The 25,180-nt window shown below is 38.0% G+C and overlaps 2 protein-coding genes across 4 annotated transcripts in view; one reads left to right on the top strand and one right to left on the bottom strand.

The window, feature by feature from the left end:
• Positions 1-8,420: 8,420 nt before the first annotated feature.
• On the bottom strand, positions 8,421-13,645 carry gpx7 (glutathione peroxidase 7). The gene is made up of 3 exons (XM_059341578.1): positions 13,472-13,645; positions 11,029-11,290; positions 8,421-8,894 (listed from the first exon to the last, which is right to left on the bottom strand). Exons 1-3 carry the CDS (start codon positions 13,622-13,624, stop codon positions 8,731-8,733), a joined length of 579 nt encoding a protein of 192 aa, XP_059197561.1. The 5' UTR covers positions 13,625-13,645; the 3' UTR covers positions 8,421-8,730.
• A 1,496-nt stretch (positions 13,646-15,141) lies between these two features.
• Positions 15,142-25,180, top strand: part of tut4 (terminal uridylyl transferase 4) — a 30,940-nt gene continuing 20,901 nt past the window's right edge. Inside the window, exons 1-4 of one of the 3 annotated variants that reach the window (XM_059341557.1) lie at positions 15,166-15,249; positions 20,319-20,359; positions 24,193-24,870; positions 24,997-25,175. In XM_059341557.1, the coding sequence (XP_059197540.1) occupies positions 24,435-24,870; positions 24,997-25,175 (615 nt within the window). In that variant the 5' untranslated portion in view covers positions 15,166-15,249; positions 20,319-20,359; positions 24,193-24,434. Of the gene's footprint in view, positions 15,449-20,318; positions 20,360-24,192; positions 24,871-24,996; positions 25,176-25,180 lie in introns of all 3 variants that reach the window. The other 2 variants (XM_059341555.1, XM_059341556.1) reach the window with 2 other exon arrangements.

Below are 25,180 nucleotides of genomic sequence, written 5' to 3'. Positions count from 1 at the left end.
TGATGTAACTTTATACTTTTACTCCACTACATTTATCTGACAGCTTTAGTTACTTTACAGATGCAGATTTAACATAAAAACATGAGACATTTATAGTGATTAGATTAGATTAGATTAGTACTTTTACTGTAGTGGAGTCATTCTACAGTGTGTATTAGTACTTTTACTGTAGTGGAGTCATTCCACAGTGTGTATTAGTACTTTTACTGTAGTGGAGTCATTTCACAGTGTGTATTAGTACTTTTACTGTAGTGGAGTCATTCCACAGTGTGTATTAGTACTTTTACTGTAGTGGAGTCATTTCACAGTGTGTATTAGTACTTTTACTGCAGTGGAGTCATTTCACAGTGTGTATTAGTACTTTTACTGTAGTGGAGTCATGTCACAGTGTGTATTAGTACTTTTACTGCAGTGGAGTCATTTAACAGTGTGTATTAGTACTTTTACTGTAGTGGAGTCATTTCACAGTGTGTATTAGTACTTTTACTGCAGTGGAGTCATTTCACAGTGTGTATTAGTACTTTTACTGTAGTGGAGTCATGTCACAGTGTGTATTAGTACTTTTACTGCAGTGGAGTCATTTAACAGTGTGTATTAGTACTTTTACTGTAGTGGAGTCATTTCACAGTGTGTATTAGTACTTTTACTGTAGTGAAGTCATTTCACAGTGTGTATTAGTACTTTTACTGCAGTGGAGTCATTTCACAGTGTGTATTAGTACTTTTACTGTAGTGGAGTCATTTCACAGTGTGTATTAGTACTTTTACTGTAGTGGAGTCATGTCACAGTGTGTATTAGTACTTTTACTGTAGTGGAGTCATTTCACAGTGTGTATTAGTACTTTTACTGTAGTGGAGTCATTTCACAGTGTGTATTAGTACTTCTACTGTAGTGAAGTCATTTCACAGTGTGTATTAGTACTTTTACTGTAGTGGAGTCATTTCACAGTGTGTATTAGTACTTTTACTGTAGTGGAGTCATGTCACAGTGTGTATTAGTACTTTTACTGCAGTGGAGTCATTTCACAGTGTGTATTAGTACTTTTACTGTAGTGGAGTCATTTCACAGTGTGTATTAGTACTTTTACTGTAGTGGAGTCATGTCACAGTGTGTATTAGTACTTTTACTGTAGTGGAGTCATGTCACAGTGTGTATTAGTACTTTTACTGCAGTGGAGTCATTTAACAGTGTGTATTAGTACTTTTACTGTAGTGGAGTCATTTCACAGTGTGTATTAGTACTTTTACTGTAGTGGAGTCATGTCACAGTGTGTATTAGTACTTTTACTGCAGTGGAGTCATGTCACAGTGTGTATTAGTACTTTTACTGTAGTGGAGTCATTTCACAGTGTGTATTAGTACTTTTACTGTAGTGGAGTCATGTCACAGTGTGTATTAGTACTTTTGCTGTAGTGGAGTCATGTCACAGTGTGTATTAGTACTTTTACTGCAGTGGAGTCATGTCACAGTGTGTATTAGTACTTTTACTGTAGTGGAGTCATTTCACAGTGTGTATTAGTACTTTTACTGTAGTGGAGTCATGTCACAGTGTGTATTAGTACTTTTACTGCAGTGGAGTCATTTAACAGTGTGTATTAGTACTTTTACTGTAGTGGAGTCATTTCACAGTGTGTATTAGTACTTTTACTGTAGTGGAGTCATTTCACAGTGTGTATTAGTACTTTTACTGTAGTGGAGTCATGTCACAGTGTGTATTAGTACTTTTACTGTAGTGGAGTCTTTTCACAGTGTGTATTAGTACTTTTACTGTAGTGGAGTCATTTCACAGTGTGTATTAGTACTTTTACTGCAGTGGAGTCATTTCACAGTGTGTATTAGTACTTTTACTGTAGTGGAGTCATGTCACAGTGTGTATTAGTACTTTTACTGCAGTGGAGTCATTTCACAGTGTGTATTAGTACTTTTACTGCAGTGGAGTCATTTCACAGTGTGTATTAGTACTTTTACTGTAGTGGAGTCATTTCACAGTGTGTATTAGTACTTTTACTGTAGTGGAGTCATTTCACAGTGTGTATTAGTACTTTTACTGCAGTGGAGTCATTTCCCAGTGTGTATTAGTACTTTTACTGTAGTGGAGTCATTTCACAGTGTGTATTAGTACTTTTACTGTAGTGGAGTCATTTCACAGTGTGTATTAGTACTTTTACTGCAGTGGAGTCATTTCACAGTGCGTATTAGTACTTTTACTGTAGTGGAGTCATTTCACAGTGTGTATTAGTACTTTTACTGTAGTGGAGTCATTCCACAGTGTGTATTAGTACTTTTACTGTAGTGGAGTCATTTCACAGTGTGTATTAGTACTTTTACTGTAGTGGAGTCATTTCACAGTGTGTATTAGTACTTTTACTGTAGTGGAGTCATTTCACAGTGTGTATTAGTACTTTTACTGTAGTGGAGTCATGTCACAGTGTGTATTAGTACTTTTACTGCAGTGGAGTCATTTCACAGTGTGTATTAGTACTTTTACTGTAGTGGAGTCATTTCACAGTGTGTATTAGTACTTTTACTGTAGTGGAGTCATTTCACAGTGTGTATTAGTACTTTTACTGTAGTGGAGTCTTTTCACAGTGTGTATTAGTACTTTTACTGCAGTGGAGTCATTTCCCAGTGTGTATTAGTACTTTTACTGTAGTGGAGTCATTTCACAGTGTGTATTAGTACTTTTACTGTAGTGGAGTCATGTCACAGTGTGTATTAGTACTTTTACTGCAGTGGAGTCATTTAACAGTGTGTATTAGTACTTTTACTGTAGTGGAGTCATTTCACAGTGTGTATTAGTACTTTTACTGTAGTGGAGTCATTTCACAGTGTGTATTAGTACTTTTACTGTAGTGGAGTCATGTCACAGTGTGTATTAGTACTTTTACTGTAGTGGAGTCTTTTCACAGTGTGTATTAGTACTTTTACTGTAGTGGAGTCATTTCACAGTGTGTATTAGTACTTTTACTGCAGTGGAGTCATTTCACAGTGTGTATTAGTACTTTTACTGTAGTGGAGTCATGTCACAGTGTGTATTAGTACTTTTACTGCAGTGGAGTCATTTCACAGTGTGTATTAGTACTTTTACTGCAGTGGAGTCATTTCACAGTGTGTATTAGTACTTTTACTGTAGTGGAGTCATTTCACAGTGTGTATTAGTACTTTTACTGTAGTGGAGTCATTTCACAGTGTGTATTAGTACTTTTACTGCAGTGGAGTCATTTCCCAGTGTGTATTAGTACTTTTACTGTAGTGGAGTCATTTCACAGTGTGTATTAGTACTTTTACTGTAGTGGAGTCATTTCACAGTGTGTATTAGTACTTTTACTGCAGTGGAGTCATTTCACAGTGCGTATAAGTACTTTTACTGTAGTGGAGTCATTTCACAGTGTGTATTAGTACTTTTACTGTAGTGGAGTCATTTCACAGTGTGTATTAGTACTTTTACTGTAGTGGAGTCATTCCACAGTGTGTATTAGTACTTTTACTGTAGTGGAGTCATTTCACAGTGTGTATTAGTACTTTTACTGTAGTGGAGTCATTTCACAGTGTGTATTAGTACTTTTACTGTAGTGGAGTCATTTCACAGTGTGTATTAGTACTTTTACTGTAGTGGAGTCATGTCACAGTGTGTATTAGTACTTTTACTGCAGTGGAGTCATTTCACAGTGTGTATTAGTACTTTTACTGTAGTGGAGTCATTTCACAGTGTGTATTAGTACTTTTACTGTAGTGGAGTCATTTCACAGTGTGTATTAGTACTTTTACTGTAGTGGAGTCTTTTCACAGTGTGTATTAGTACTTTTACTGCAGTGGAGTCATTTCACAGTGTGTATTAGTACTTTTACTGTAGTAGAGTCATTTCACAGTGTGTATTAGTACTTTTACTGCAGTGGAGTCATTTCACGGTGTGTATTAGTACTTTTACTGCAGTGGAGTCATTTCACGGTGTGTATTAGTACTTTTACTGCAGTGGAGTAATTTCACAGTGTGTATTAGTACTTTTACTGCAGTGGAGTCATTTCACAGTGTGTATTAGTACTTTTACTGTAGTGGAGTCATTTCACAGTGTGTATTAGTACTTTTACTGCAGTGGAGTCATTTCACGGTGTGTATTAGTACTTTTACTGCAGTGGAGTCATTTCACGGTGTGTATTAGTACTTTTACTGCAGTGGAGTCATTTCACAGTGTGTATTAGTACTTTTACTGCAGTAGAGTCATTTCACAGTGTGTATTAGTACTTTTACTGCAGTGGAGTCATTTCACGGTGTGTATTAGTACTTTTACTGCAGTGGAGTCATTTCACAGTGTGTATTAGTACTTTTACTGCAGTGGAGTCATTTCACAGTGTGTATTAGTACTTTTACTGTAGTGGAGTCATTTCACAGTGTGTATTAGTACTTTTACTGCAGTAGAGTCATTTCACAGTGTGTATTAGTACTTTTACTGCAGTGGAGTCATTTCACAGTGTGTATTAGTACTTTTACTGTAGTGGAGTCATGTCACAGTGTGTATTAGTACTTTTACTGTAGTGGAGTCATTTCACAGTGTGTATTAGTACTTTTACTGCAGTGGAGTCATTTCACAGTGTGTATTAGTACTTTTACTGCAGTGGAGTCATTTCACAGTGTGTATTAGTACTTTTACTGTAGTGGAGTCATTTCACAGTGTGTATTAGTACTTTTACTGCAGTAGAGTCATTTCACAGTGTGTATTAGTACTTTTACTGCAGTGGAGTCATTTCACAGTGTGTATTAGTACTTTTACTGTAGTGGAGTCATTTCACAGTGTGTATTAGTACTTTTACTGTAGTGGAGTCATTTCACAGTGTGTATTAGTACTTTTACTGCAGTGGAGTCATTTCACAGTGTGTATTAGTACTTTTACTGTAGTGGAGTCACTTCACAGTGTGTATTAGTACTTTTACTGTAGTGGAGTCATTTCACAGTGTGTATTAGTACTTTTACTGTAGTGGAGTCATTTCACAGTGTGTATTAGTACTTTTACTGCAGTGGAGTCATTTCCCAGTGTGTATTAGTACTTTTACTGCAGTAAAGGCCCTGAATACTTCTTCCAGCTCAGTCCTGTCTGAAGGGTGTTATATCTGAACATCTCAGTTCCTCTCAGTGTCTTTGGTGCATTTATATTTATTAACAGTTAGTTAGTTGTCTTTTTGGTAATTTTGTGTCTTTTTGGGGTTATTTTGTGTCTTTTTTAAAGTAATTTAGTCTCATTTCATAACTTCAGTCATTACATACAAAACTGTTGCACTAGTTGTCAAAACAATGTTTGTCCAGAATTGAATAACCTCTCTGTGGTGAAGCTCAGCTTCCTCTGATGAAACTGTGTGTGAAGCAATAGTTGAACCAATGATAAACATCTACAATCACTCACAGCTCAACCCAGAAACACTTTACAGCAGCTCTCCAACTCTAATTACCTGGGGCCGCTGGATCAGCACCACCAAAAAGACACAAAATTACTAAAAAAAAGACACAAAATTACTAAAAAGACACAAAATGAATTAAAAAAACACTAAATTACTTTAAAAAAGACACAAAATAACCAAAAAAAGACACAAAATGACAGAAAGAAACTAAATTACTTTAAAAAAAAGACACAAAATGACCAAAAAAATACACAAAATTATTCAAAAAGACACAAAATTACTAAAAAGACACAAAATGAATTAAAAAAACACTAAATTACTTTAAGAAAGACACAAAATAACCAAAAAAAGACACAAAATGACAGAAAGAAACTAAATTACTTTAAAAAAAAGACACAAAATGACCAAAAAAATACACAAAATTACTAAAAAAGACACAAAATTACTAAAAAGACACAAAATGAATTAAAAAAACACTAAATTACTTTAAAAAAGACACAAAATAACCAAAAAAAGACACAAAATGACAGAAAGAAACTAAATTACTTAAAAAAAAGACACAAAATGACCAAAAAAATACACAAAATTATTGAAAAAGACACAAAATTATTTAAAAAAGACACAAAGTGACCCAAAAAAGGCACAAAATGACAGAAAAAAACTAAATTACTTAAAAAAGACACAAAATTATTAAAAAAGACACAAAATTATTTAAAAAAGACACAAAATTATTTAAAAAAGACACAAAATTATTAAAAAAGACACAAAATTATTTAAAAAAGACACAAAATTATTAAAAAAGACACAAAATTATTTTAAAAAGACACAAAATTATTAAAAAAGACACAAAATTATTTTAAAAAGACACAAAATTATTAAAAAAGACACAAAGTTACCCAAAAAAAGTAATTAAAGGGACCTTCCACACACAACACGGTAAAGTGCCATTCATATAAAACTCACATTAAACTTTCATATCAAGGTGGGGGCCACAAAATATCATCACGAGGGCCACAATTGGCCCGCAGGCCGCCAGTTTGAGACCCCTGGTCTACAAAATATATGGACATATAATATAATATAATATAATATAATATAATATAATATAATATAATATAATAAAATATAATATAATATAATATAATATAATATAATAAAATATAATATAATATAATAAAATATAATATAATATAATATAATATAATAAAATATAATATAATATAATATAATATAATATAATATAATATAATATAATATAATATAATATAATATAATATAATATAATAAAATATAATATAATATAATAAAATATAATATAATAGCCTGGTGTTAGAGGGCAGGGGGGGTTAACATGTGATGACATCACAGCAGGGTCCTGCAGAGGGATTCATTCATACATTTATTTATTTATTTATTTATTTATTTTCCTGGCTGCATCACCAGACATGATGCTGTCTGTGATGGAGAGGAACGTCTGGATGTGCATCAGTGATTTACACTCATATTTATCTTCTATGTTCAGTTCCACTATGTGCTGCCATATTGTTTACAGTTGTGTACAGCTCGACCTAAAACTCCAAAGGGACGTCATGTTTGTTCTAAATAAGGTGTGTTTTTCTTTTGCACAATGCTGTAAACAAATCAGATTTGCAAAGAGCATATGCAGTAAAAATATAAAACATCCATATTCAGTGTGTTGTACTCAGTTAGCTCATAAATAGTTTTAAATGTCTGTAAATAGTATAAAGTCTGTCTGGAGCATTCTCAGGAATTATATTCCAGTTATTACTGGAAACATTTACAGAGTAAACTGTAAATATCAACACATATTATAATAATCATTTCTGAGACAGTGACACACTTTACAGGTTACCAGCTAGGATTTGCGGTTTGTACTAATTGTTTTGAGGAATGTATTAACTGTTGTGTGAATGTTAACAGTGATGAGATAAATACACCAAAGAACACATGAAGAAGTGTTTGATCAGAAGAGGAACCTTCATCCAACACGGTTCCACTTTAACACAATACATCTGATACATATGTTCCCTTTATACCAGCAGACAGACAGATATATATATATATATATATATATATATATATATCTGTCTGCCTGTCTGCTGGTATAAAGGGAACAGCTGTATCAGATGTAGCTTGTTTTAGAGCAACAGAGTCACAATATAAGCTGAAGTAAGAAGAGCTGGTCCACCTTAAAGGTCAGTCCACCTTAAGTGAGCCTCTGTTTCTGGCTGGTTTAAACTCCTCCCACTGGTGAGAGAGAGTCTCAGCTTTACACTCAGACCTGATTCCTGCAGCTCTCACACTGTTTAGGACCCCAGGACGCACAAAGACTGACACACTAGAGACACAACAACACATTTACTGCAGCAAACAGCTTCTGATGCAGTGACACGTCTAAAAACAGCCCAAATATTTAAATCTCTGGAGTTTTAGTCCATTTTTTAATCCTTATACACTACTTTAACAAAATGTTTAAATACCATGTTGGTATATTTTTCACCTATATGACCTGATAATAATAATAATAGATTTTTGATTCTGACTTACTGGATCAACATTTAGAACCAAAAAGAAACAAAGAAAAAACAACATAAATGTGATCTTGTGATCTTGTGTGATCCTGTCATCAACTCTGGTTTTATTCTAGTGGGACTCTGTTTGATTTGGCTCTTGTGTGTTTAGTGGAACGATTTTGGTCATTTTGTGTCTTTTTTTGATCATTTTATGTCTTTTTAGTAATTTTTTTGTAATTTTGTGTCTTTTTTGGTCATTCTGTGTTTTTTTTTTGCCATTTTGTGTCCTTTTTGTGGGGTTTTTTTGGCCATTCTGTCTTCTCATTTTGTGTCTTTTTTGTCTGTTTTTGGTCATTTTGTCCTTTAGTCCAACATAAAATGTGATTTTGAATTTTTTTTTAAACTTTCAAAACACTATCATGCTGAATAAAGAATTTCCACCTTTCCACCCACTCCACAGGGTTAATGATCTTCCAGCTGGTAGACATTGAGTTATTAACCTTTTAATAACAGCAGAGATACAAGAATCAACAGAACTACAGCTGGTTGGAAATGTTTCCTCAGTAAAAGTTGTTTAAAGACATAAACACAGCAGGAAGTTTCTCTCATCACAGTAAAAAGTTTATTCCACAAATCAGAATGAATAAAAAACCAAACATGACCAACAGACAGGAAACAGGAAGCAGGAGCTCTTTGTCTTGAACGCCATCACCTGATAAACGTAGTGGTGTCTCTTCAGTGCTTTCACTCTGTTTCATCTCAAGCTTTATTCTAACAGAGTCCCACTGGACCAGCACAGTTTCCCTGTTAAAGCTCCTCTTTCTTCTTCAGGATGATCTGACGAACCATTTCAGAGATCCGTCCTCTGATCTCTGTGACGGGAACCTTCGGTCCCCACGCGTCCACCACACCGCCGTTTACGTCAATCAGATATTTCCAGAAGTTCCAGTCCGGCTCTTTTCCAGAAGACTCTGCAGAGAACGAGAGCGAGAAGAGGTCAGGGTCACACTTCAGAACATCCAACAGCTTTCTTATTGAGTATTAGTATGCTTTAAAGAGCCACTATGTTCTCTCCACGGGGCTGATTTTGTGTGCTTGCTGGCAAAAGCACACTAATTGTTATTCCGTGGGTTTATTTTGTGTGCTTGCTTGCAAAAAGCACACTAACTATTATTCATCAGGGTTATGTCTTATCATTTTGTGTGCTTGCTTGCAAAAAGCACACTAAGTATTATTCATCAGGGTTATGTCTTATCACTTTGTGTGCTTGCTTGCAAAAGCACACTAATTGTTATTCCGTGGGCTTATTTTGTGTGCTTGCTTACAAAAGCACACTAATTGTTATTCCGTGGGTTTATTTTGTGTGCTTGCTTACAAAAGCACAGGAATTGTTATTCCGTGGGTTTATTTTGTGTGCTTGCTTGAAAAAGCACACTAATTGTTATTCACTGGACTTATTCTTTTTATTTTTATTGTTTCGATAATTTCGTGTGTTTTTTTGGTCGACTACTCCTTCCAGAGTTTTGGTCACATACACTAAAAAAGGTATCAAATCGCCCGGCTCGGCTATGACAAGTGTGCTGTTACTTTAACTAAGGGTTTCACCAAACGGTTTACAAATTATTCGTCAAAAACACGCCAAAAAATCCCCCCAATGTTACCCTATGGAGAGACTAGAGTTGATGACATCATCACTAGAGTGCAGAAGGAGAGAAAAATTTGTCGAAAAATAAATTTGGAAACTGAGCTCGAGGCCGCAGATACCACTCTACAGAAATAATTTATACACATCACATTGCATTGCAACAAACAAAAATAATAATATTATAATAATAAAACAAAAACAGATCTGATCTGTGATTGGCTGATAACTCGACTTCCCCCTCTAGAGGTTTCGACGCCAGAATCTATAGAAAAAATACATAAAAATAAATAGGAAAATACCCCAAAAATACCAAAAAAATATGTAAATTTGCTGAAAAAAATATGTAAAAATACAAAAAAAATACATTCTGGGTATTGGACTGTGGTGGAAACACCAGTGGATCCCATCGGAACAAGATCCGGCACCTCTTAATTTTGGCCTCCCTACGTTCCGGTACTTATTTGGGCAGATCCGGTACCTCTCATAAGAATAAAAAAACATGTTTAAAATAAAAATAATAAAATGCATATATGAATTTACAGAACAAATCCCAAGAATTTCATGTTGTTTATTAAGATTTAACGTCATTAGAAAAAGTCAGAGATCTGTTGACGCAACAACAAACCACGCCCGACACTTTTGAAATTCGCTGAGGAGCAAGCAGAGAGGGAAAAACGGTTACCATTTCAACACAAAAAAACAGAAATGAATTGCTGACTGTATACTGTAAGGCCCACCTGTGCTGTGCGGAGTATAGTCTAAAATAATTGCAAATTATTGTCTCGTCATCCCTGAGCTGTCATATGTACTTTACGTTCCAGCACCTTATGATTTAAATTAAGCACTGGGAAACTCCCTTAGTGGTGTCAAATGTCACAGGAGCAACTTCAGTTGATTGCTCTGCTCTGATTGGTTGTTGTCACCTGGCGCTGGTTGCTTAGCTACCAAAGCCAGCTCCCCCTTCACTCTAATGCTGCATTCGATTGCACTCGGAACTCGGAAAGATCCGACCTCCGAGTCGGAAAAGTGCAATAGAACGGCCCTTGAACTCGGGATTCCGACTCGGGAATTCGGGGTAGGATCCAAGCAGCCCGAGGAGGTCGGAAATACGTAGAAAACGTCAAAGCGAAATGGCGCCACACACCGTGAGGTAAACAGTCACTTTATCTTCAACATTTAGTCTGTTATGTGTCGTTTAATTAAGCATTTGTGTTGCTAATAGCTGATGTAGCTGATTTACTTCCCCAGAATAACTTTTAAATGCTCCAAAGACATCCAAACCAACATCAGTTTGCTGTGGCGGCCATGTTTTTTTTAGAGGTTGAGCAATGAAACGCATTTACCTCGGAAGTCGGAATTTCCAACTCGGATCTTTCCGAGTTCCGAGTGCAATCGAACGCAGCATAAACCTCCACCTTCGTCTCTTTGTTTCTGGCAACAGCAGCTTCCTGCTCACTCACCGACCAGGTACTTGTAGGCGTTGTTGGCGCCGGTTCCGACCACGGCGATCTTACTGAACAGGGGGAAGGAGACGCCGTAGACTCTCCGTACGAAGCTGTCGATGTCCCTGTCGCTGCCGGGCTCCTGCTGGCCGAACTGGTTGCAGGGGAAGGCCAGGACGTTGAAGTGGTACGGGCCCAGGTCTCTCTGCAGCTGCTGCAGGTCTCGGTAGTGGTCCTCGGTGAAACCACATTCACTGGCCACGTTCACCACCAGGGACACCTGAGGACACACAACATTTACCACCAGGGACACCTGAGGACACACAACATTTACCACCAGGGACACCTGAGGACACACAACATTTACCACCAGGGACACCTGAGGACACACAACATTTACCACCAGGGACACCTGAGGACACACAACATTTACCACCAGGGACACCTGAGGACACTGGACTGGATTGAACTGGACTGGACTGGACTGGACTGGACTGGACTGGACTGGATTGAACTGGACTGGACTGAACTGGACTGGATTGAACTGGACTGGACTGGACTGGATTGAACTGGACTGGACTGGATTACACTGGACTGAACTGGACTGAACTGGACTGGATTGAACTGGATTAAACTGGATTAAACTGGACTGGACTGGACTGGATTGAACTGGATTAAACTGGACTGGATTAAACTGGACCGGATTAAACTGGACTGGACTGGATTGAACCGGAGCAGACTGTAAACATGTCATATGTGGTTTTCCCTGCTTGAAGCTTCAACAGTAACAATCAATAATGTCAGATATAATAACAATAATAATAATAATAAGCTTAATAATAATAATAATAATAATAATAATAATAATAATAATAATAAACTGGTCTAAGGGGTGAAACAAGAACTTTATCTTGACTTTAGTTCAGTTTAAACTATATATATTATATATATATAATATAATAATTTGTAACTTTAGGAGGATCAGACTCAAAACAAACAGTGTGTGTGTGTGTGTGTGTGTGTGTGTGTGGTGTGTGTGTGGTGTGTGTGTGGTGTGTGTGTGTGTGAGTGTGTGTGTGTGTGTGTGAGCTCCTGTAGTTACCTGATGCTGCCCCCTGCTGGCAGCTACAGGAAGCAGCTGTATGTATCGAGTCATGAAGGAAAGTGACATTGTGAGATTTTTTGAAGCTTTTCTGTCTTAAAAATCATTTAAAGGGAAACTACAAAATGTCTGCTATGCACTTTTATAATTATGTACAATTCTAAATGAACAATATTAGATTTTTTAGGAAAATTTTGTGAATTTTCCTTCTGCAGCCACACAAATAAATTAGAGGCTGATATTAATTTAATTATTTATCACAGGAAGAATAAGTCCACCAGGACAGATATTACAGAGGAACCAGGTCCTGAGAGATCCACATTCAATTATTCATTCAATCCTTTCAGGTTCTCGTGGTTCTCTGTGGCTGCAAATAAAGATTTTTATCATTATGTGTCTCATTTATGTCTTTTTTTCTCTGTCAAAACCTACATATGTTCAGTTTAATATGATATAAAAGAGATAAAAGCAGAAAGCTCCAGAGTTTAGATCACAGCTCTCAAACTGGCGGCCCGCGGGCCAATCGTGGCCCTCGTGACGATATTTTGTGGCCCCCACCTTGATATGAAAGTTTAATGTGAGTTTTATATGAATGTTGTGTGGAAGGTCCCTTTATTATCCAGCTGGAGCTTTGTTTACCTCGTTTCTATGACGACGTTAACAAAAAGATTATTATTATTATTATTATTATTATTATCTGCCTCGTTGTTGTTGTTACCGCAAGAAGTCATTTTGTGTCTTTTTTAGTAATTTAGTGTCTCTTTTTGGTCATTTAGTGTCTTTTTTAGTAATTTAGTGTCTTTTTTTGGTCATTTTGTGTCTTTTTTATTTATTTTTAGTAATTTTGTGTTTTGTGTCTTTTTTAAAGTAATTTTGTGTATTTTTTTGGTCATTGTGATAGTGCCTCCAGCAGGTAATTAGAGTTTGAGAGCCCTGCTTTAGAGGCTGAAAGACTTTTTGTTCTGTTTCCTGCAGACTGACTGACTGACTGACTGACTGTCTGACTGTCGCTGCAGCTCCAAGCTGAAGGAAAACCAGCAGGAGGAGAAAGATTCCTGCACAGAGCTGCATGTCAGGACCCACAAAGACTTGAAATAAAACCTGCAGGACTCAGAGGTCTGCAGGCGGACTGGGACCATGCAGGACCCTGCAGGACCCTGCGGGGCTCTGCAGGCCTGATGCCACGTAGACCGGCTGACTGGCGGCTCCACGGCGGAGCTCCGAGCTGACTGGCGGCTCCACGGCGGAGCTCCGAGCTGACTGACGGCTCCACGGCGGAGCTCCGAGCTGACTGACGGCTCCACGGCGGAGCTCCGAGCTGACTGGTGGTGTTAGAGACATGCGGAGCGGCGGACTTACCGAGCCCCGGTACTTCTCCAGAGACACCAGCTTCCCTCTGCTGTTCACCACCTTAAAGGTGTAGAAGTCTTTGTTTTTACTCTCAGAGAACTCCGTCAGCAGGAGGAGGAGGAGGAGGTGGTGGAGGAGGAGGAGGACGGGACGCATCTTCATCCACAGACACACAATGACGGACTAAAAACAACTACAAACAACTCCTCGCTGCTCCTCACTGCTCCCCCAAACAACTCCAAAAGCTCCTCACAGCTCCTCCTCCTCCTCCCCCTCCTCTCCTCTACTCCTGCTGCTCCTCCTCCTGCTGCTCCTGCTGCTCCTCCTCCTTCATGATAAGTAAGAAGTGGAAGTTAAACCTCTACAACCGCCACATTAACTTCTGTAAACTAAACTTTTTATTATTATTATTATTATAGTTGTTGTTGTTATTATTATTATTATTATTATTATTATTATTATTATTATCACTATTATTATTATTATTATTATTATTATTATTATTGTTATATTATCATTGTTGTTGTTGTTGTTAGTATTATTATTATTATTATTATTATTATTATTTTATCATTTAAACTTTTTAACGATCTCATTCTTTTTGTTTCACAGTAAAACTTTTATTATTGTGTTTATTTGTCAGGAAATGATTCTGAGATAATGAGGCTTTTATTTTGTTGATCAAGAATGTCGAAATAAAATAAAATAAAATAAAGATTGAAATCAAATAGAATTTGGGCTGCAGAACATTTATTTTGTTGGACTTCATGTTTCCTGTTTGCTGCAGATTTAGAGGCCCAGGCTTTTATTTTGAAGGCGTGCTGCAGAGCTGGAGGTGGAACAGAAAGTTTCTCAGCTCATGAGTCAGTGAACGCACCACGGCCTATTTTCACCTGCAGGAGAACAAAACAAACTCTGTGTGTTAATTACAGACTCGAAAACTCCTCAAACTGCCTCTGACAAAACAACAACAACAACAACAACAACAACAACAACAACAATAATAATAATGATAATAATAATAACAACAACAACAATAACAATTATTATTACTGTTGTTATTATTATTTTAAGTGAACAAAACATCAAATAATTGTATTGTTTATTTTATTTAGGCTGTCAGATCTGTAGGTAGTTTCTACTTTACTTTATATTTTGAAGAAAAGACAAAAGAAAAGAAAGAAATGATGTTGTTACAGTAAGGAGTCAGGCAAAAATATATATTTTATTTTATTTTGGCTATGCACTTGTAGTTATTATTATTTTTATACTGTGTCCCTGTACGTCTTAACTTTTATTTTAAATAAAATAAAGAAACAGTTTAGTTATTGTATTTTTTTAATTGTGAAAAAGAAAAGAAAAGTTACAGTACAGTTTTCCTGACGGTCAGTGAACGCAGCAGCCCCAGTAGTCACAGTAGTGAGTTTTCCTGGCGGTCAGTGAACGCAGCAGCCCCAGTAGTTACAGTAGTGAGTTTTCCTGGCGGTCAGTGAACGCAGCAGCCCCAGTAGTCACAGTAGTGAGTTTTCCTGACGGTCAGTGAACGCAGCAGCCCCAGTAGTCACAGTATTGAGTTTTCCTGACGGTCAGTGAACGCAGCAGCCTCAGTAGTTATTAGAGTACAGAGTTTTCCGGGCGGTCCTTGAACGCGGCAGCCTCACGCCCCTCTCCCAGCATGCAGCGCGGCGTGGCTAACATGGCGGCGGAGGTTCTGGTGCTTCAGGTTTGAGGATCGACCCGCTGATCGGAACTATGGATCCGGATCAATAAGGTCCCGGAGCCTGAAGGTCAGTTCACGAGGATCCGGTTCTCACGGACTGTCTGAGAGTCCGGGACACGGTCCGTGTCTCCGCTAGCTACCGGGGACAGACCAGGGGACAGACCGGGACAGACCGGGACAGACCGGGACCGACCGGGACAGACCGGGACCGACCGGGACCGACCGGGACCGGGGCTAGCTGGTCGGACCGGGTCCAGGTGTTCACGGTGAGCTGCTGGTGGTTTAACGGGTCTCTGGTCTCCGGTGGGTCCCGGTGCTGGTTCTCCAGGTCCATGTCCTCTGAACTACCGTTAGAACCGTTAGAACCGGGCCACTCGGGACCGGGAGGACCGGAGACACAACAACAACAACAACAACAACAACAACAACATCGAGTAACGGAGAGAAAAACATGATGCGATGTTTAATTTGTTACATATATTCTTGTAAATATGAAGAAAAACAAAAGAGGAAAGTTAAAAGTAAACAGATCCACAGGGGGAGAGTTTCTGTAAACAACAACAACAACAAAGAGTTTTTCTTTTCTCTGAAGTAACGTTACTAGCTATTGTTGTTGTTATTTACAGAATATTTAAACTCTTCCCCTGTAGATCTGTTGTTGTTGTTGTTGTTTACAGAATATTTAAACTCTTCCCCTGTAGATCTGTTGTTGTTGTTGTTGTTGTTTACAGAATATTTAAACTCTTCCCCTGTAGATCTGTTGTTGTTGTTGTTTACAGAATATTTAAACTCTTCCCCTGTAGATCTGTTGGTGTTGTTGTTGTTTACAGAATATTTAAACTCTTCCCCTGTAGATCTGTTGTTGTTGTTGTTGTTTACAGAATATTTAAACTCTTCCCCTGTAGATCTGTTGGTGTTGTTGTTGTTTACAGAATATTCAAACTCTTCCCCTGTAGATCTGTTGTTGTTGTTGTTGTTTACAGAATATTTAAACTCTTCCCCTGTAGATCTGTTGTTGTTGTTGTTGTTGTTTACAGAATATTTAAACTCTTCCCCTGTAGATCTGTTGTTGTTGTGGTTGTTTACAGAATATTCAAACTCTTCCCCTGTAGATCTGTTGTTGTTGTTGTTGTTTACAGAATATTTAAACTCTTCCCCTGTAGATCTGTTGTTGTTGTTGTTGTTGTTTACAGAATATTTAAACTCTTCCCCTGTAGATCTGTTGTTGTTGTTGTTGTTGTTTACAGAATATTTAAACTCTTCCCCTGTAGATCTGTTGTTGTTGTTGTTTACAGAATATTTAAACTCTTCCCCTGTAGATCTGTTGGTGTTGTTGTTGTTTACAGAATATTTAAACTCTTCCCCTGTAGATCTGTTGTTGTTGTTGTTGTTTACAGAATATTTAAACTCTTCCCCTGTAGATCTGTTGGTGTTGTTGTTGTTTACAGAATATTCAAACTCTTCCCCTGTAGATCTGTTGTTGTTGTTGTTGTTTACAGAATATTTAAACTCTTCCCCTGTAGATCTGTTGTTGTTGTTGTTGTTGTTTACAGAATATTTAAACTCTTCCCCTGTAGATCTGTTGTTGTTGTGGTTGTTTACAGAATATTCAAACTCTTCCCCTGTAGATCTGTTGTTGTTGTTGTTGTTTACAGAATATTTAAACTCTTCCCCTGTAGATCTGTTGTTGTTGTTGTTGTTGTTTACAGAATATTTAAACTCTTCCCCTGTAGATCTGTTGTTGTTGTTGTTGTTGTTTACAGAATATTTAAACTCTTCCCCTGTAGATCTGTTGTTGTTGTTGTTTACAGAATATTTAAACTCTTCCCCTGTAGATCTGTTGGTGTTGTTGTTGTTTACAGAATATTTAAACTCTTCCCCTGTAGATCTGTTGTTGTTGTTGTTGTTTACAGAATATTTAAACTCTTCCCCTGTAGATCTGTTGGTGTTGTTGTTGTTTACAGAATATTCAAACTCTTCCCCTGTAGATCTGTTGTTGTTGTTGTTGTTTACAGAATATTTAAACTCTTCCCCTGTAGATCTGTTGTTGTTGTTGTTGTTGTTTACAGAATATTTAAACTCTTCCCCTGTAGATCTGTTGTTGTTGTGGTTGTTTACAGAATATTCAAACTCTTCCCCTGTAGATCTGTTGTTGTTGTTGTTGTTTACAGAATATTTAAACTCTTCTCCTGTAGATCTGTTGTTGTTGTTGTTGTTTACAGAATATTTAAACTCTTCTCCTGTAGATCTGTTGTTGTTGTTGTTGTTTACAGAATATTTAAACCCTTCCCCTGTAGATCTGTTGTTGTTGTTGTTGTTTACAGAATATTTAAACTCTTCCCCTGTAGATCTGTTGTTGTTGTTGTTGTTTACAGAATATTTAAACTCTTCCCCTGTAGATCTGTTGTTGTTGTTGTTGTTTACAGAATATTTAAACTCTTCCCCTGTAGATCTGTTGGTGTTGTTGTTGTTTACAAAATATTCAAACTCTTCCCCTGTAGATCTGTTGTTGTTGTTGTTGTTTACAGAATATTTAAACTCTTCTCCTGTAGATCTGTTGTTGTTGTTGTTGTTTACAGAATATTTAAACTCTTCCCCTGTAGATCTGTTGTTGTTGTTGTTGTTTACAGAATATTTAAACTCTTCCCCTGTAGATCTGTTGTTGTTGTTGTTGTTGTTTACAGAATATTTAAACTCTTCCCCTGTAGATCTGTTGTTGTTGTTGTTGTTGTTTACAGAATATTTAAACTCTTCCCCTGTAGATCTGTTGTTGTTGTTGTTTACAGAATATTTAAACTCTTCCCCTGTAGATCTGTTGGTGTTGTTGTTGTTTACAGAATATTTAAACTCTTCCCCTGTAGATCTGTTGTTGTTGTTGTTGTTTACAGAATATTTAAACTCTTCCCCTGTAGATCTGTTGGTGTTGTTGTTGTTTACAGAATATTCAAACTCTTCCCCTGTAGATCTGTTGTTGTTGTTGTTGTTTACAGAATATTTAAACTCTTCCCCTGTAGATCTGTTGTTGTTGTTGTTGTTGTTTACAGAATATTTAAACTCTTCCCCTGTAGATCTGTTGTTGTTGTGGTTGTTTACAGAATATTCAAACTCTTCCCCTGTAGATCTGTTGTTGTTGTTGTTGTTTACAGAATATTTAAACTCTTCCCCTGTAGATCTGTTGTTGTTGTTGTTGTTGTTTACAGAATATTTAAACTCTTCCCCTGTAGATCTGTTGTTGTTGTTGTTGTTGTTTACAGAATATTTAAACTCTTCCCCTGTAGATCTGTTGTTGTTGTTGTTTACAGAATATTTAAACTCTTCCCCTGTAGATCTGTTGGTGTTGTTGTTGTTTACAGAATATTTAAACTCTTCCCCTGTAGATCTGTTGTTGTTGTTGTTGTTTACAGAATATTTAAACTCTTCCCCTGTAGATCTGTTGGTGTTGTTGTTGTTTACAGAATATTCAAACTCTTCCCCTGTAGATCTGTTGTTGTTGTTGTTGTTTACAGAATATTTAAACTCTTCCCCTGTAGATCTGTTGTTGTTGTTGTTGTTGTTTACAGAATATTTAAACTCTTCCCCTGTAGATCTGTTGTTGTTGTGGTTGTTTACAGAATATTCAAACTCTTCCCCTGTAGATCTGTTGTTGTTGTTGTTGTTTACAGAATATTTAAACTCTTCCCCTGTAGATCTGTTGTTGTTGTTGTTGTTGTTTACAGAATATTTAAACTCTTCCCCTGTAGATCTGTTGTTGTTGTTGTTGTTGTTTACAGAATATTTAAACTCTTCCCCTGTAGATCTGTTGTTGTTGTTGTTTACAGAATATTTAAACTCTTCCCCTGTAGATCTGTTGGTGTTGTTGTTGTTTACAGAATATTTAAACTCTTCCCCTGTAGATCTGTTGTTGTTGTTGTTGTTTACAGAATATTTAAACTCTTCCCCTGTAGATCTGTTGGTGTTGTTGTTGTTTACAGAATATTCAAACTCTTCCCCTGTAGATCTGTTGTTGTTGTTGTTGTTTACAGAATATTTAAACTCTTCCCCTGTAGATCTGTTGTTGTTGTTGTTGTTGTTTACAGAATATTTAAACTCTTCCCCTGTAGATCTGTTGTTGTTGTGGTTGTTTACAGAATATTCAAACTCTTCCCCTGTAGATCTGTTGTTGTTGTTGTTGTTTACAGAATATTTAAACTCTTCTCCTGTAGATCTGTTGTTGTTGTTGTTGTTTACAGAATATTTAAACTCTTCTCCTGTAGATCTGTTGTTGTTGTTGTTGTTTACAGAATATTTAAACCCTTCCCCTGTAGATCTGTTGTTGTTGTTGTTGTTTACAGAATATTTAAACTCTTCCCCTGTAGATCTGTTGTTGTTGTTGTTGTTTACAGAATATTTAAACTCTTCCCCTGTAGATCTGTTGTTGTTGTTGTTGTTTACAGAATATTTAAACTCTTCCCCTGTAGATCTGTTGGTGTTGTTGTTGTTTACAAAATATTCAAACTCTTCCCCTGTAGATCTGTTGTTGTTGTTGTTGTTTACAGAATATTTAAACTCTTCTCCTGTAGATCTGTTGTTGTTGTTGTTGTTTACAGAATATTTAAACTCTTCCCCTGTAGATCTGTTGTTGTTGTTGTTGTTTACAGAATATTTAAACTCTTCCCCCGTAGATCTGTTGGTGTTGTTGTTGTTTACAGAATATTCAAACTCTTCCCCTGTAGATCTGTTGTTGTTGTTGTTGTTTACAGAATATTTAAACTCTTCCCCTGTAGATCTGTTGTTGTTGTTGTTGTTTACCGAATATTTAAACTCTTCCCCTGTAGATATGTTGTTGTTGTTGTTTACAGAATATTTAAACTCTTCCCCTGTAGATATGTTGTTGTTGTTGTTTACTGACTGTGTTTACTTTTTACTTTTTCTGCTGTTTTTCTTAATATTTACTAGAAAAGAAGTAACATATTAAACATCACATCATCTTTTTCTCTTTCTGATAAATATTTTGAAGAAAAGAAAAGATCAGTTTATAATGTGTGAAGCTGATTTTAAGTGTATATATCTACACACACACACACACATATATACATATACATATAAATATATTGCGTTGCCGTGACGACTGACTGTCTGATGTCATTCAAACTTCAGTTTCGTTTCCAGGGAATCAAATATCAGCTGAGATCTGAACGGTACGTTTCTCTTCACTGTCAACAGTTAAAATCCTGTTATATTTAATATCTGACTGTAGTTATAATAATTATTGATAATTTATCTGAGTTTAATATTAGTAAACAGTCATTTTCATTCACTTTACTTTGTTTATATGATTTATTCAGGATATTTGTATGTAAATATTTTCATGCTCTTTGGATGATGATTTTATATTATAATATATTATATTACATGATATATTATAATATATTACATGAAATTATATTATAATATATTATATTACATTACATTACATTATTTTACTTCAGTGGAATAAAATGTTCCATCAGTTTCTTTTTTCTGTGAAGTGAAAGTGAAACAGATCTGATCTTCAGCGTCTCATCACTTTGTTAACTTACTTTTCTCCCATATTTTTATTGTGAAGAAAAGGAAAGAAGTTACAAAACATTATTTTATTTTATTTTTGCTGCACAGGATATTCCAGAATAAAGATAAATCTCTCTGTTCTTACTGGATGCATTAAATGCTCAGTTTTAAATTATGCATGTATGCTAAAAGAATGAAGCTTTTAATGTGTTGGACAATAAATAGATTGACTATTTAATATTAAATATTATCTTGTAAAAGTAAAACAGTTTCTCAGCTAAAAGATGTTCAGGACGTTTCTATTATGGGACTGTTAGAGTTTTATTAGGATTTTATTTTCTGTGTTTGACTTTATTTTTTCCATCTGAATCAGAGGAATGTTTGTTTATTTAACATAATCATAAACTCAAAGTCAGAGCTGATTTTCCATCTGAATAATTTTGTATTAAAAGTTAAATCTGATGATTATTTATCAGAAATCAGACGGTTTAGCCGGTCACATAAGCTGGTCACACATTAGCCGGTCACATTAGCCGGTCACACATTAGCCGGTCACATTAGCCGGTCACATTAGCCGGTCACACATTAGCCAGTCACATTAGCCGGTCACATTAGCCGGTCACACATTAGCCAGTCACATTAGCCGGTCACATTAGCCGGTCACACATTAGCCAGTCACATTAGCCGGTCACACATTAGCCGGTCACATTAGCCGGTCACACATTAGCCGGTCACACATTAGCCGGTCACAGTAGTTGGTTGCACATTTGTCAGTCACATTAGCCGGTCACACATTAGCCGGTCACACATTAGCCGGTCACAGTAGTTGGTTGCACATTTGTCAGTCACATTAGCCGGTCACACATTAGCCGGTCACACATTAGCCGGTCACAGTAGTTGGTTGCACATTTGTCAGTCACATTAGTCGGTCACACATTAGCCGGTCACACATTAGCCGGTCACAGTAGTTGGTTGCACATTTGTCAGTCACATTAGTCGGTCACACATTAGCCGGTCGCACATTAGCCGGTCACACATTAGCCGGTCGCACATTAGCCGGTCACAGTAGTTGGTTGCACATTTGTCAGTCACATTAGTCGGTCACATATTAGCCGGTCACATATTAGCCGGTCACATTAGCCGGTCGCACATTAGCCGGTCACAGTAGTTGGTTGCACATTTGTCAGTCACATTAGCCGGTCACACATTAGCCGGTCACACATTAGCCGGTTGCACATTAGCCGGTCACAGTAGTTGGTTGCACATTTGTCAGTCACATTAGCCGGTCGCACATTAGCCGGTCGCACATTAGCCGGTCACAGTAGTTGGTTGCACATTTGTCAGTCACATTAGCCGGTCACATTAGCCGGTCGCACATTAGTCCGTCACATTAGCCGGTCACAGTAGCCGGTTGCACATTAGTCCGTCACATTAGCCGGTCACATTAGCCGGTCGCACATTAGTCCGTCACATTAGCCGGTCACATTAGCCGGTCGCACATTAGTCCGTCACATTAGCCGGTCACAGTAGCCGGTCGCACATTTGTCGGTCACATTAGCTGATCACACATTAGCCGGTCGCACATTAGCCAATCACATTAGCTGTTTACACATTAGCCGGTCACATTAGCTGGTCACATTAGCCGGTCACATTAGCTGGTCACATTAGCCGGTCACATTAGCTGCTCGCACATTTGTTGGTCACATTAGCCGGTCACATAAGCTGCTCGCACATTAGCTGCTCGCACATTAGCTGGTCATATTAGCCGGTCACATTAGCTGGTCACATTAGCTGCTTGCACATTTGTTGGTCACATTAGCCAGTCACATTAGCTGGTCATATTAGCCAGTCACACATTAGCCGGTCACATTAGCTGCTTGCACATTTGTTGGTCACATTAGCCGGTCACATTATCTGCTTGCACATTAGCCGGTCACATTAGCTGGTCACATTAGCCGGTCACATTATCTGCTTGCACATTAGCCGGTCACATTAGCTGGTCACATTAGCCGGTCACATTATCTGCTTGCACATTAGCCGGTCACACATTAGCTGGTCACATATTAGCCGGTCACATTAGCCGGTCGCACATAGACTCTCACTGTGGACAAATAAAAAGACTGAAGTCAGATGAATACACTGAATCTTAAAACGTCTTAAAACGTCTAAAATTTAGTAATTTGAATTTAAGGCCTTAAAATGTCTAGAATTATCTTAAAATGCCTCAAATATGATTTTAAAAGGTCTTAAAATGAAGGTTTATTTAAAACAAATGCATTCGCTTCAGTCTGACTCTTGAATGTGAGATGTTTGAGGACGCTGGAACAGAATCAGAACCTGCAGCTGTCAGTTAATTCACATTCTTTGTCAGTAACTCGGCCTCCCATTTAGGGCTGGGCGATATATTGATATAAAAAAAACATAAATATATTTATAAATGTGATGTGGAATTAGACCATATCGCAGATATCGATACAGTTCAAAATGTTCTTTCTTTCTATATAAATGCTGCCCTTACTAGGGTTTGTCACATTTAGTTCTTTTGTAATGTTCCTTATTCTTTTCTCATATTCTATAAATATTTCTGGCCAAATGATGCTCTAATATGTTTCAACAGACTATAATTGACCCATTTTAAGCATATTTGAGGCATATCAATGAGGCGTACATCTTGACAAAAATAGACATACTATAGTTTACTATAGTTTTTTTTCGAGGGAGTCATTTTTGGACATCTCATAATGTGGTAATTTGTTTCTATTTTTTGACAAATAGTTCTTGACCCGTCAGTCCTAACCTCTAGGCCACAGACCATACATATAGAATACATATATAATACATATATAATACATATATAATTGTATTTTTCAGCTACTTTCGGACAAACTATACCACCATTGGCCTGTTTTATTTCATAGGCTATTTTTATTTAAGATATTTTTTATTTAAATGTGCACTTTATGGAGCTTTGATTTTTTTGTTAAACAGTTTTTATGTTCACTTAAATTAACGGTTCCAATAAAACTACTTGTGACATGTCTTTGAGATAAAAATGTCAGGATATATATCGTATATCGATATTCAGCCTGAATAAATCAGGATCTGACTTTTGGTCCATATTGCCCAGTCGTACTCCCGTTCTCCTTCATGTTTGGATGTGAAACGGGTCTTAAATTGTTTTCATGATGGTCTTAAAAACGTCTTAAATGTGACTAGTTGAAACCTGCAGACAGTCTGTGAACGTGGAAATGAAATGAGAGAATCTTCTCTGATTGGACAAAACAATTCTTGATTGAATTTAATTTTGTAGACACAAAATGCAGTTAAACAATTAAATCTCAATATATTGAATCAATAATCACCATATCACACAACGGTTAAAATCACAATAATATGGTCTGGTGTCTCTAGTATCAGGATGAATGGTATCATGATTAAACCCTCTAGTGGACTGATGATCTGACTCCTGGTCTTCTCTCTGCAGACGTTTGGTGTCCCGCCTCGCTGGTCCTCCTCACAGGGACAGACGGGAGGACAGACGGGAGGACAGACAGGAGGACAGACGGGAGGACAGACGGGAGGACAGACGGGAGGACAGACGGGAGGACAGACGGGAGGACAGACAGGAGGACAGACGGGAGGACAGACGGGAGGACAGACGGGAGGACAGACGGGAGGACAGACAGGAGGACAGACAGGAGGACAGACGGGAGGACAGACAGGAGGATGGAGGAGTCCAGGAGTCCAGGTAAAGCAGTGAGACAGGCCAGAGGATCCAGGTCTTCTCCTGCTGACAGGATCAGTAAAGAGTCCCGCAGCAGAGACGGTCTCGCTGTGAAGGATGAAGGACTCTATCTGAGCCGCCAGGGGCCCCCCAAGACCCCCACGGACCCCCAGGACAAGAGGAGGGGCCGGCCCTGCAGGCTGACCCGGCTCACCGGCAGAGCCAGCTCCGGGGACCGAGGCAAGGCCAGGCCGCCCCCCCAGAGGCTGCAGGACCAGGACCCGGACTGCAGGGGCTCCGTCTCTGCAGACAGCAGCCCCCCCGCCGGGACCAGGACCCCCGAGAAGGGCCCCACGGACCAGACCAGGACCCCCGAGAAGGGCCCCATGGACCAGACCAGGACCCCCACAGCTGCTCCGGGGAAGGACAAGACCCAAGGTGGGTTCAGACTGAGACGGGTTCTCCTCACAGAGACCGGACCCCCTCTGATCCCTGATTACTGACCTGTCTCTCTGTCTGTCTGTCTGTCTGTCTGTCTGTCTCTCTCTGTCTGTCCGTCCTCAGGTCCCAGACCTTCAGGCTTCATGCATCAGGCTGCTGAGGAGGTGAGGCCCCTGGTGGAGGTGAGGCCCCTGGTGGAGGTGAGGCCCCTGGTGGAGGAGGGCCCCCTGACGGAGCAGCAGCTGGGGCTCCGTCAGGCCGAGGAGCGTCTCTACAGAGACTACATCCACCGGCTGCTCAAGGTGAG

This window comes from Centropristis striata, chromosome 9 (genome assembly GCF_030273125.1).
Source record: "Centropristis striata isolate RG_2023a ecotype Rhode Island chromosome 9, C.striata_1.0, whole genome shotgun sequence".
Classification (NCBI taxonomy): domain Eukaryota; kingdom Metazoa; phylum Chordata; class Actinopteri; order Perciformes; family Serranidae; genus Centropristis; species Centropristis striata.
The sequence above is the reverse complement of the archived record's forward strand: the minus strand, read 5'-3'. Positions and strand labels throughout refer to the sequence as shown.